The 12,488-nt window shown below is 34.6% G+C and overlaps 2 protein-coding genes across 2 annotated transcripts; both read left to right on the top strand.

Moving 5' to 3' along the window:
- Positions 1-1,741: 1,741 nt before the first annotated feature.
- Positions 1,742-3,435, top strand: LOC123896348 (BTB/POZ domain-containing protein At5g03250-like). Its single transcript, XM_045946747.1, has 2 exons — positions 1,742-2,719; positions 2,983-3,435. Exons 1-2 carry the CDS (start codon positions 1,757-1,759, stop codon positions 3,433-3,435), a joined length of 1,416 nt encoding a protein of 471 aa, XP_045802703.1. The 5' UTR covers positions 1,742-1,756.
- Positions 3,436-6,145: 2,710 nt separating this feature from the next.
- LOC123899560 (hydroxyproline O-galactosyltransferase GALT2) lies at positions 6,146-12,488 on the top strand. Its single transcript, XM_045950726.1, has 7 exons — positions 6,146-7,645; positions 8,373-8,605; positions 9,261-9,551; positions 10,949-11,077; positions 11,225-11,398; positions 11,918-12,025; positions 12,122-12,488. Exons 1-7 carry the CDS (start codon positions 6,724-6,726, stop codon positions 12,329-12,331), a joined length of 2,067 nt encoding a protein of 688 aa, XP_045806682.1. The 5' UTR covers positions 6,146-6,723; the 3' UTR covers positions 12,332-12,488.

The raw sequence follows: 12,488 nt of genomic DNA, 5'->3' as shown, positions 1-12,488 counted from the left end.
CATGGGTAGTTATGAATGTTTTAAATGAAGAACAACACAACACCAAAAGAAATATAAAAAAATGCATCTAAATTTTGTCCATAAACATATTGCCCTTGAATGGAATGTGTTATGCATTATTCTCAATATCTAACAATAAAAAATACATATAAATAATAGTTTTGTTTTTAAAAAAAGAGTAAAGATTCTCATGTTAAATACACACATGACATGACCATTATTGTCGTTGTTTCAGTTATTATCTCATAGACACGCCACTTGTGAATGTGTGGAGCATTGTCATATTCACTTCCACCTTTCTCTTTCTATCTCTCTTCTTCCTATCATCTTCTCTTCCCTCATTTCTTGTTTCCCGATTTGATCAATTTTAAAACAAATAACCCTAACAATTAAATTACAATTAAATAAATATATATATTTACACCATAGCATTCATGAAGTTGGGATCAAAGCCCGAAGCTTTTCGTCGTGAAGGCCAAACATGGTCAGCACTTATTTCTCTATATAACACATGAATCCTTATGTTATTATATACAATATGACATTAACATTTTTTTTGTTGTTGTTGTTGTATCAAAATCGAACCTTTAATTAATTTGATCTATTAGGATGGCGGCGAATAATTTTAATTATATCTACAAATTTTCTTAAATGTTAATTGACCTTGATTTTGTTTCACTATTTTAGGGTTTGTACAACAGGACTTCCAAGTGATATTACCATTGAAGTTGGCGAAATTTCTTTTCTCCTCCACAAGGTGCTCTTTTATTTAACCATCAAATTTAGTTGCTTACATATCAAGTAACATACTACCTCCAACCCATATCAAGTGTGACATTAGTAAAAAAAATGTTTAAAATTGGTTGACACTTTATGGTGTTGATATAACACTAAATGTCATGTGAAAAATAATACAACATTAAATATTTTGTTTCAATTCTATTCCAAATTAATATTATGTTTATCACTTCAAAGTCAATATACATTCATGAATTATGAAAATGATTAACAACTCATGGTTAATAAAAACAATTTTTAAAAAAATTATCACACTTTTTTATTGATTCACACTATGCAATGTATATTTTATTGGTTAAAATATACTAGTCCCGTCAAATTTATGTTGTGATCAATAATTTAGTGGAAACCGTTTTTAAAATACATAGTAACATCCATTTGCACCTAATAAGAGAGATAGCGGTCCATAGGCGCGAGATGTACCTTGTTGGGGGGGGGGGGGGGGGGGGGGGGGGGAGCAGTCCACGGACCACGAGACATGGTCCTTTCGGGCAGTGACCGTTTAGTCCATGGTCCATTACATGGTCGGTGCGCAAGAAATTGGAACACATTGATTCCGCTCATTCCTGTCCTTCGCTTCAGAACCTTTCCCTCGGTGTGGTCAGTCTCTATACTATCAGCCAACGAATACTATGTGAAAAGTGTGTTGTTAATTTGTGTTTATTTTTTATTGACTTGTATCATGAGCTAAACAAGAGTGTGTAATTCATGTTGGTCCTTAGCTTTTTTATTCCCTATGCTTTTGATGCAGTTTCCATTGCTTTCTAGAAGTGGGCTATTAAAGAAACTCATTGCAGAGTCCACAGATGAAGATGTATCAAGCTGTGTCTTGCAACTTCATGATATTCCTGGTGGAGCTAAAACATTTGAACTCATCATAAAGTTTTGTTATAATGTGAAATTAGAAATAACATCATTGAATGTAGTTAGTCTTAGATGTGCAGCGGAGTATCTCCAAATGACTGAAAACTACGGCGAAGACAATCTTATTGGACACACAGAAACTTTCCTCAATGAAGTTTATAGCAATTGGTCAGATTCCATTAAAGCTCTTGAAACATGTGAGGAAGTGCAAACCTTTGCAGAAGACCTTCATATTGTTTCAAGATGCATTGATTCTTTGGCTATGAAGGCTTGTTCAGATCCAAATATGTTCAATTGGTCGGAAGTTGGTCATAATTGCGCGCAAAATGAAGCGGAACATGTTGGAGATAATTGGTGGTATTATGATGTATCTTTGTTGAGTCTACCACTATATAAAAGATTGATTTTAGCTATTGAGTCAAAAGGAATGAAATCTGAAACTGTTGCTGCATCTCTTATATATTATCTAAGAAGGTTTCTTCCCTTAATGAATAGACAATCAAGTTTTAAGGATACAAATCATGCAACAATTCCTACGACTTCTGAAGCTGATCAAAGGGGTTTATTAGAAGAAATTGTTGAGTTGATTCCTAATAAGAGAGGTGTAACATCTTCTAAGCATCTCCTTCGGTTGCTTCGAACTGCGATGATATTACATGCAAGTCCATCATGTAGAGAAAATTTAGAGAAAAGGGTAGGTTCTCAATTAGACCAAGCTTCACTTGTGGATCTTCTCATTCCAAATATGGGTTACTCAGTCGAGACGCTTTATGACATAGATTGTATTCAAAGGATTCTCGAACATTTTATGTCTATTTATCAACCGGCGTCAGTAGCAGCTTCTCCCTGCATAACTGAAATTGGAACATTAATAGCCGGAGCTGATACGTTGACACCGATGACAATGGTCGCTAATTTGATAGATGGATATCTCTCTGAAGTTGCTTCAGATGCTAATCTAAACTTGTCAAAGTTTCAGGCACTTGCTGCTGCAATTCCAGATTATGCTAGACCCCTTGATGATGGTATATACCATGCAATTGATGTATACCTTAAGGTTAGAGCCTTTATTTCTTAATTCTATTAATAGAATTAAATAAGTTTTTTGCATCTTCAAAATTATCAAGTTTCGTTTTTCGTTTCCATTAAAAACTCGTATTTTTTAGTCCCTACAAAAAATTTCTACAAGAAGTTTTAGTCCCTGTTGTTATATCAATGTATATTTTTCAATAATTTTCTGCAGGCATGTTTAGAACACTATAATTGTTATTAATATTATTATTTTCTTTTGTCTCTAATAATTGTTACGAAAAACTTCAGGCACATACATGGTTGAGAGATTCTGAAAGGGAGCAACTATGTAGACTCATGAATTGCCAAAAACTTTCATTGGAAGCAAGCTCTCATGTAGCACAAAATGAAAGATTACCTCTCAGAGTAATAGTTCAAGTCTTATTTTTCGAACAACTTAGACTTCGTACATCGATATCTGGTTGGTTCTTTGTTTCTGAAAATCTTGACAACTCACAAAATCCAAGTGGAAATCTTGGTTTTTCAAAGAGTTCTCAAAAGGATTCCACAGAGATAGCTGAAAACGTGAGGGAGCGTCTTTTAGAGTTGGAAAAAGAGTGTTCGTGCATTCGAAAAGAGTTGCAGAAGCTAAATAAAACAAAGAAGAGTTGGAGTATTTTTCCAAAAAGATTTGGATTTAGAAGAAAGTCAGATTATTCCAATCCTAATGAATCAAATAATGTAAATTCATCATCACCATGAAAATAGTTGAGGGAATTTGTTAAACTTCATAACTTGAGTAAGATGAGATAAATTGCTTTCTTCCATTACACATTATATGTTACTATCCAAATGAGATTGTAACTCACTCGAATTGTTGGTAGAATTTTGTATTGTATCAGTACAAATCAAAAATCAGTTACATTATTCGTCAAAAAAAAAAATCAGTTACATTAATACGTGTCTGATATAATGTACAATCATTGTTTTAGATCATTTATTAGGTAAATGTTAAATATTAGATTATAGATAGATTATTCATTAGGGATTTTTTTTAATTTTAATTATTATTAAAACTGTGATGCGAGAGCTAACAAAAGTTGAGCACCGATGATGGTGGCTCTGCAGGTGCACATAATCGCAACTAAGTAATAAAATGATAATTAAGTTATCGTTCTCCACATGGATTGTGTCAAAGTTACTAGTTTTGCTTAGGAATGATTTTGCATTCGCTTTGTTTGGAGATAGTTGTGCGGGTAAAAGTAAATTGCATGAAAGTAAATGACTAAAAAATAAAGTAAAGGTGCGTGTGTGTTCACGCGGGGTGGTTAAGTGTTTTCGAATCCCTCCCTTACTCCTGTTTGGTGGTTAATCCCCTTGTTCCCCTTTATCAGGATTAGTCTTATAAAATAGGTTCAGAAGCACTCGTTCCCTATTTCTATTACAAACTGGTCAGAGCCTAGTTTAGGTTGCCTTACTCTGCTTAAATATCCTCGCCCCAGTCGGTTCCACTTTTTCGTTTAAACTTAGGTATTCTTACCCTTAAGGCTCAATGTGTCGCAAGCTACATGTGTGCCTCAAACTAGTCCTAACTCTGACTTCAGGTAGAATTTATCGTTCTTGACTAAGCTGTCTAATCCTACACTAAGATCTCATATACTGAATTTAATGGTCTCATGTTGGACCTTAGCGCACCGTCCTTCGTTCGGGATAATTAGCTTTGTTTCCTATCCGATATCCACTAATTTCCTGAGAATTTATTCTAATGTGATCAATATTAAAATAAAGAATAAAAACCAGACAATAAAAGAGTTTCAATATGAACAATTGAATTTATACCCAAATTATACAAAACCAAACATTCGTAAGGGAGTTCATCGACTCCACCTAACCTAGGAAAAATAAATTACCAAGACAATAAAGAAAAGAACCTTATTGTCTATGGAGTTCCTTGGCCTTACTTGCCTCCTCCTTAGAGTTCTCATAACTCTAGAGTGAATATTCAATGTCTTTGAATATTTTGGAACGAATAATAGTAAAGGAGGAAGACTCTATTTATAGTTTTTCAGTTGAGTTTGAGCTTTTTCTGCGCGTCCATCGCACCCATCGTGACCACGATGGCGTGTAATTTTGCCTCATCATGGCCACAATGGATCTTATCGTGGTACGATGGAAGATCTTCTCCAGATTTTCTGCTTTCTTCAACCGCCTTTCATCGTGCCACGATGACAAGTCATTGTAGTACGATGAAAAAGATTTGTTGTAGATTTTCTTCGATTTAAACCGCCTTCTCATTATGCCACACTTCTCATCGTTGGTACGACGGATTGCACTGTGTATTACGTTTTTGCCATTTTTTGCTGCTTTTTCCACTTTTCTTGCTTCTGGGCCAAGTAACTTCATTTTTTCAGGTATTTTTGCTTGCTTTTAGGCTTCAATTACTATTAGAACTACCCTAAATTACTACTAAAAACATTATATAATTGACTGTCATCAACCGACATATATCTTCTATTCTCTTTTATCTCATTATGCTCTTAATTCACCTAAAAATAAATATAAAATAGTCTTTTTTTCTTTTTCTTTTTTATGCAAGTAAGTGCATTTCAATCATAATAATAGTTTCAATACAAAACAAACAATAATCAAATAGAGAACTAGCATTTAAACGAGTTGCTTGAGCAAGATCATGAGACTTGCCTCCTAACGTAACTGACCTTAGAGTTCTAACTCAAATTTAATAAACTACGACACAACTTAATAATAACTTCAAACTCAGTGTTATTTCTAGACTTAGTATTGATAGCTTGTACCACTTGTGGACAACCCGTTTCAATTTGAACCTATGTCATATGAACAATGTGAATCCATTATAAAACCTCCAAAACACCCAAGGCTTCCGCTTATGCTATATTCGACTTTCCTTTGAATTTTTTCGCGTAAGCTTTCACGAAGCTACCTTGAGCATCATACACACAACTCAACACAATATATGTTCCGATCCTTGTAGCATGCTGTATCTATATGTTAAATGTTACTTCATTCGATCTTACATATAAAAAAAAAATTAGATCACTTAAAAAATAATATAATCTATAACAATATATAAAGAGGATAGAAGAGTTTGGACTGACTTTTTTTTTGTCCATTTTGCCCTTCACTATAATTTGAAATAACACTTAACAATAATACCAACAATATCCTTGATTTTTTTAGTAGCAACAATTTTTTTTTATTAACAAACTCACAATAACATAATATATATATATTTTTTTGACATAAGTTAGACACATGCAGGCGCGGAACGCACTTGCCTGGCCCGCTTGTTAATAATAATAATAATAATAATAATAATAGACATAAAGCAAAACATCAATTTTAGATCTTTTCTTGTCCAATAAAAAATCAATTTTAGATTTTTTTCATGTGATGTAATAAAATTAAAATACAAAATTTCCATTTTTAGTTCCATGATTATTAATCAATAAATTTTGTCCAACAAAAAACAAACAAAGAACAAATAGTATCAATCAATAATTTCTTTTTCTTTGTAACTTCCACTTTCAAAGAATTATTATTTATTATTACATGGTGATGAAATTGAGGGGAACATACTCAATTTCTTCTTCATCTTATTATTATTACTATTTTTATTTCATTTTATGCATTCATTCATATTCATATTTGTATTGGTTTCTTCAACCACGATCCATCAAGATCTAACCACTACTTTCTTAATCTTCTCTTCCATTTCAACACGTTCATTTTTAGGGTTCAATTCCTCCTTCAAATGTTGCATTCCACATGCTAAACAATTTAGGGTTCTACAATGGTTTTTGCCCCAATTCGCTGAACCATTGTGGGGTTGGTTAATTTCTCTTTCCCTTTATGCAACTTCCAAAAAAATCTCATTTTTCGTTGACCCAAGTCGTTGAAAGTTGAAACTGATATTTTGGGTTTTGTATAGATTTTCTGAAGAAACTGTTGTAGAATATATTGTGTATTGTTTTTTTTTGTTGTTGTTGTTGTTATTGGATTTTGTTTTTGAAGATGAAGAGATTGAAAAATGAATCTCCTAATTCTAGGAAGTTTAGGTTATCTCATTTTTTGCTTGGTGTTGGGGTTTTGTACTTGCTGTTTCTATCATGTAATTTTACAAACTTTCTGAAAATTGTATCAACTTTAAGTGGTGATGATGAGAGTGAGAACAATAGGTTAGATGGGAATACGGTAGCTATTGGGGTATCTGAGGATGCAGATTTGACAAAACCTTTTGTTAGTTCTGTATATAAAGATGCATTTCATAGGAAGTTGGAGGATAATAGGGATTTGGATGCTCCGTTGAGGCCGAAAGAGGAACCGAAGAAGGAGGAAGATAATGGTCTTGAATCTATGACACATATTCTGCAGGGATATGGTAGGATTACTGGAGAAATCATGCTGCAAATGAATAGGACAAGTGATTTGTCTGTGCTTGAGAAAATGGCTGATGAGGCATGGACATTGGGGTTGAAGGCATGGAAAGAAATAGAAATGGTTGATGTCAAGGAGTTTGGAGAAAGCTCGGTTGTTGAAGGAGGAAAGGCTGAGTCTTGTCCTTCTTGGATATCGATGAGTGGGGAAGAGTTGTTGAAAGGGGATGGATTGATGTTTCTTCCATGTGGGCTTGCAGCAGGTTCGTCGATCACTGTGGTGGGGACACCTCATTATTCTCATAAGGAGTATTCTCCCCAGCTTGCAAAGTTGAAGAATGGTGACGGATTGGTTTCGGTTTCGCAGTTCATGTTTGAATTGCAAGGGCTGAAGTCGGCGGAAGGGGAAGACCCTCCAAAGATTCTTCACTTGAATCCTCGGCTAAAAGGGGATTGGAGCAAACGTCCAGTTATTGAGCATAATACATGTTATCGAATGCACTGGGGAACAGCTCAAAGATGTGATGGTCGACCATCTGAAGATGATGACGGAATGCTTGGTATGATTTTATCACATTTTGTTTTTTCATTCTCTAGTATATACTATTTTGGTGGGAAAAAAGTGTTGAAAATAGAGTCTTCATTACATTAACGATCTTGGAAATTATGGTATAAGAACAAAATGGAAGGTGACAAATGAGCATGAAAATGAGGAGTGTCTTGGTGCTTACCTGGTCTACAAAAGTTGACATTGTGCGTTTTTTGTCGCATGCTATTGATATGAATACAGCTGAAGGAATGCTTACTCTTGTCTTATAGATTATATTGTTAATAACTTAATATATAGATTCACACGTGATGCAAGATTGTCACTGAAACATATGTCAGAGCCATCAAGTTCCATTTCCTGGGTATAAATCCAAGGAATTTTAAGACTTCATTAATATATTTTGGTAGGCTATGTATCCATGCTTTAGCAACCAAGAATTATCAGTTTGTAGTATCATGAGAAAATGTATGACTAAAGAACAAGGATGATGAATTAATGTAGCTCATATAGTTATACAGTATGAATATTATCATATTTTGTTGTTGATTAATAAATAATAGTGCTGAAATGAGCAGACTATTTTATAATATAGTAGGATTATAATTTTGTATGTAATTGAATTTCGTCTTAAAAATGATAATGGAGTGCCTTAATCCTTAACTTACATTTTGGCATAATTTTTTTTATCTCCATGTAATAAATAAATGATTAATAAATATTGTGACCATACTTTTCAGTTGATGGGTATAGAAAGTGTGAAAAATGGATGCGGAATGACATTGCTGACTCAAAAGAGTCCAAGACAACATCATGGTTCAAGCGGTTTATAGGGCGTGAGCAAAAACCGGAAGTGACCTGGCCATTTCCTTTTGCAGAGGGTAGAATGTTTGTCCTTACACTTCGGGCTGGTGTTGATGGATACCATATTAATGTTGGCGGTCGCCACATGACTTCATTTCCATACCGGACAGTAAGTTAATTGAGATATGACTGATGTTTTTGTCTCATGCTTGCACTAAATAGTTAATGAAGTGATATTGTATATTTCCCTTATTCATGACAATCAATTTTCATGCGATAGGTTTCCTAACATTGTTACTTTTACCATATTGGACGTTATTCAAAGAGATGATTTTTGTAAGGAATTTGTGCTGATGAACCGCACTCTTGATCTCATATTTATAACTTGATTGCAATCAATCAGTGGAGTAATCAAGAAGGTCAATTAGGAGTTAATTAGAAACTAAGTAATAACCTAATTATCATTACCCAACGTGTTGCCTAATTCCCTGGTAATCAGCATGATATATATAGTTGATATATTCAAACATAAATGCTAATATTTAATATTCTAACAGATTTCAAAATCATATTGCTTTCATGATGAGTTCCTTTTGCATTTTTATTGGGTCTTATAGATGGGGATTTGTAGTATACAGTGATGTACACGTACCTGAATAGCCATTTTATAATTAATAATGATAGTGTGATACCTCATGTACCACGCGTCGAAGGGCCACATTTGACTTAAAACTCCAACAATAATTGGATTCAATTGCCATTATAATTCCATGCTTCTGTGTTTACATTCTTTTCCAGCTGATATTTCTTTTCCACTTTATCAGGGTTTTACACTTGAAGATGCTACAGGATTGGCAGTTAAAGGAAACCTTGATGTTCATTCAGTTTTTGCTACATCTCTTCCTACTTCACACCCAAGTTTCTCACCTCAAAGAGTGCTGGAAATGTCAGAGACCTGGAAAGCCAGTGCTCTACCTAAACATGCTATTAAACTTTTTATTGGAGTTCTTTCTGCTTCAAATCACTTTGCAGAACGAATGGCAGTTCGAAAAACATGGATGCAAGATGCTGCAATCAAGTCTTCAGATGTAGTAGTACGATTCTTTGTTGCATTGGTAAGCATGCTACCTTTATTTATCTTCCATAGGAACATCTTTTATTTCTGATAAAATAATCAGAAAGATTATTTTATCAATATGCTATTCTAGAGAAACATGGCCTTTACTTTAGTCTGGCTTGAAGAAATGTGAACTGCTGTAAGAACTTCATGGATAAGAGAAACACAACCTTCCTGGGCTTGTATTAGGAAGTTTTGGGGTAAAACTGTGAGTTTAAATCCCAAAGGGACACTGTCGAAATTTTGTTTAAGCTTTAAGTGTGGCTTTGGTCACTCTTAATTTGATAAGGAAGAAGCTACTGCCAATATAATTTGGAGTTGGTGATTATTTCAATTAGCTGATTCTTAAGGTTTTGAGAGATAGGATTGGTTTCATTAATTGGATAGATGTGAGATTGTTAAATAGAGAAGTTAGTGTGACAAAAGAGAATTTCGGCTTTTGATAAATTTCATGCAATACAAAGATTGTTAATAAAGATTTCATCGGTTGTCTTGCTATGATTTATTACCAATGATTGTTGAAATAAAATAGAAGACTATTGGACCAGGGTTCCATAGGCATTGCATGCATTTAGCTGAGTTGAAGCAAGTTATGCGAATGCATATAAACTTAAAGGCAAGACTTATACTAGTTATCACCTAGCTATTTTGGTTTTCGTGAAGCTCTTCTTTTTAAACAAGTTGTCAATAAGATTGAATCTTCTAATTTTCATTGTTTCATGCAGCTCATATAATTTATTTTGATTACCATGAGTCTGGTGTCTCAGGTTAAACTTACACCTTAAGATGTTGGCATTTGTCTTCAGGGTGACGTTTCCCTTAAGATATAGTAAATAGGAACCTTCATTGTTTCTGCAAACTACTTCCTATCTTTGAAATCCTCCCGGATTGGTTATCAACCATGGCTTTCTCTTTTGACTGAATGATATGATAATGCAAATGTTGGAAATTCCGCCTTCATTGCGGTTAGCCCCCAAGCCGTCTAATTGCGGCATTTGGGTTGCCTTCATTGCAGCCTCCAACACCTTCATTGTGTTGGGTTTGAAGGCGTGGATTTAGTCCCAAATTGCCTAGAGATATGGCCTGTGTAGTGTTTATAAGGCTTGGGCAGCCCTCACCTTACAAGCCGGTTTTGTAAGGATAAGTTAGGCCCAACCCAAATTCTAAGAGCAAATATTGAAATGGAATTCTATGAGTAATTTGTGTTTATGTATATTAAATTTAATGCAATTTGTGAAGGAAAGGGTTTTCTCAATTATTACAAGACCAGAATGTGATCGTTGGGATTGTGTATTTTAATTTATTTATTTTCACTATTATTATTCTTATTCATATGGCATGCCTGATTTTTCTGCATTTTGTGTCTATTTTAAAATTTAAACATCAACAATGAAGAATCCAAGGAAGGAAGTCAATGCAGTGCTGAGGAAGGAGGCTGCTTACTTTGGTGATATTGTCATTTTGCCATTTATGGACCGATACGAGCTTGTTGTTCTTAAAACCATTGCTATCTGTGAGTTTGGGGTAAGTTCATTTTTAAACTTTCAATTAAATTTTCTGTTTCTTCTATTTCTTTTGGAGATAGGTGACTTGCATATGTCCCGGTAATGTTTGTCAACTCGCTCAGAACGATCAACTCTAGTGGTTCTAAGCCAATTTTCTTCCATGCAGGTTCAGAATGTGACCGCTGCACATATCATGAAATGCGATGACGACACTTTTGTACGAGTGGATACTGTCTTGAAGGAAATTGAAGCTATACCCCGGGAAAAGTCCCTTTATATGGGAAATCTCAATCTCTTGCACCGGCCTCTTAGAAATGGCAAATGGGCAGTTACCTTTGAGGTATGATAATTTTCACATTTAATTGAATTTTTAGGTAATGCTTGAGTGTGTTTTGTGTTTGGTTGTTGCAATTATAATTTTCCAGCACTTCGTAATGTTTGTATTCAGGGGTTAGGTTTTTCCTTTTGTGTATCCCCAACAAACTGTTGTATGCGGGTGAAATTGCTTTTTCCCCAAATTAGGGTCTTAACCAAGCATGATAAAAATTGAAGGGTTTATGCATCGATACCTATGTACAAGCTCTATTTAAGGCAAGCATAGGGATGTGTATCTTTTTTATATTTTAAGTGGCGTGTCAGTTCTTGCTCTACAGTGTTACAATGCTACTTTTGATCGCAATTTGCAAGTGATGTTTTGGCATATTTTACAGCTACAATCAGATTGTGAACTACGTTGAGTGAAAGATGCCATACTATATGCCATGAATCATATCTAAAGATGGACCATTTAACTCCAAATCGCATTTAATGGTTGGATCTGTAGCTTTTCTTGGTCTTAATATGTATTTAATTGGTGCAGGAGTGGCCAGAAGCAGTATATCCCCCTTATGCCAACGGTCCTGGATACGTAATTTCCAAAGATATTGTCAATTTCATCATATCTCAATACAAGGATAGAAAACTGAGGGTTAGTTCTTATAATACATATTTACAGTTAGTTCCATTTCCAGTTTGTGTTATCAGTACACATTTTGATTGATGAAACATTTGTTTCTCGTGGCAGCTCTTTAAAATGGAGGATGTAAGCATGGGAATGTGGGTTGAGCGATTCAACCATACGGTGAGCGCCGTTCAGTACTCGCACAGCTGGAAGTTTTGTCAGTATGGATGCATGGATGGCTACTTCACTGCACACTACCAATCACCAAGGCAGATGGTTTGTTTATGGGACAAATTGTCGAGGGGTCGGGCGCGGTGCTGTAACTTCAGATAATAACAATCTGCAACTATATCTCCACTTTGATTTACCATTGTCTGAAATTGTTGTGCTTATTTTTAGTTCACATAGGTTAGTATTTGGTGAAAAAATACAGCGATGACAGTGTATCACACATTCGATTTGAATGAAATAGAATTTAGCAAAACCTTGA

The sequence above is a fragment of the Trifolium pratense genome, linkage group LG7 (assembly GCF_020283565.1).
Source record: "Trifolium pratense cultivar HEN17-A07 linkage group LG7, ARS_RC_1.1, whole genome shotgun sequence".
NCBI lineage: Eukaryota > Viridiplantae > Streptophyta > Magnoliopsida > Fabales > Fabaceae > Trifolium > Trifolium pratense.
The sequence above is the reverse complement of the archived record's forward strand: the minus strand, read 5'-3'. Positions and strand labels throughout refer to the sequence as shown.

Bases quoted from the DNA above. Each gene is read 5' to 3' on its own strand.
- LOC123896348 (XM_045946747.1), top strand. From the start codon at position 1,757: ATGACTGAAAACTACGGCGAAGACAATCTTATTGGACACACAGAAACT. The intron at 2,720-2,982 runs GTTAGAGCCTTT...GAAAAACTTCAG, and splicing joins CAATTGATGTATACCTTAAG to GCACATACATGGTTGAGAGA.
- LOC123899560 (XM_045950726.1), top strand. From the start codon at position 6,724: ATGAAGAGATTGAAAAATGAATCTCCTAATTCTAGGAAGTTTAGGTTA. The intron at 7,646-8,372 runs GTATGATTTTAT...CATACTTTTCAG, and splicing joins AGATGATGACGGAATGCTTG to TTGATGGGTATAGAAAGTGT. The intron at 8,606-9,260 runs GTAAGTTAATTG...CCACTTTATCAG, and splicing joins CTTCATTTCCATACCGGACA to GGTTTTACACTTGAAGATGC.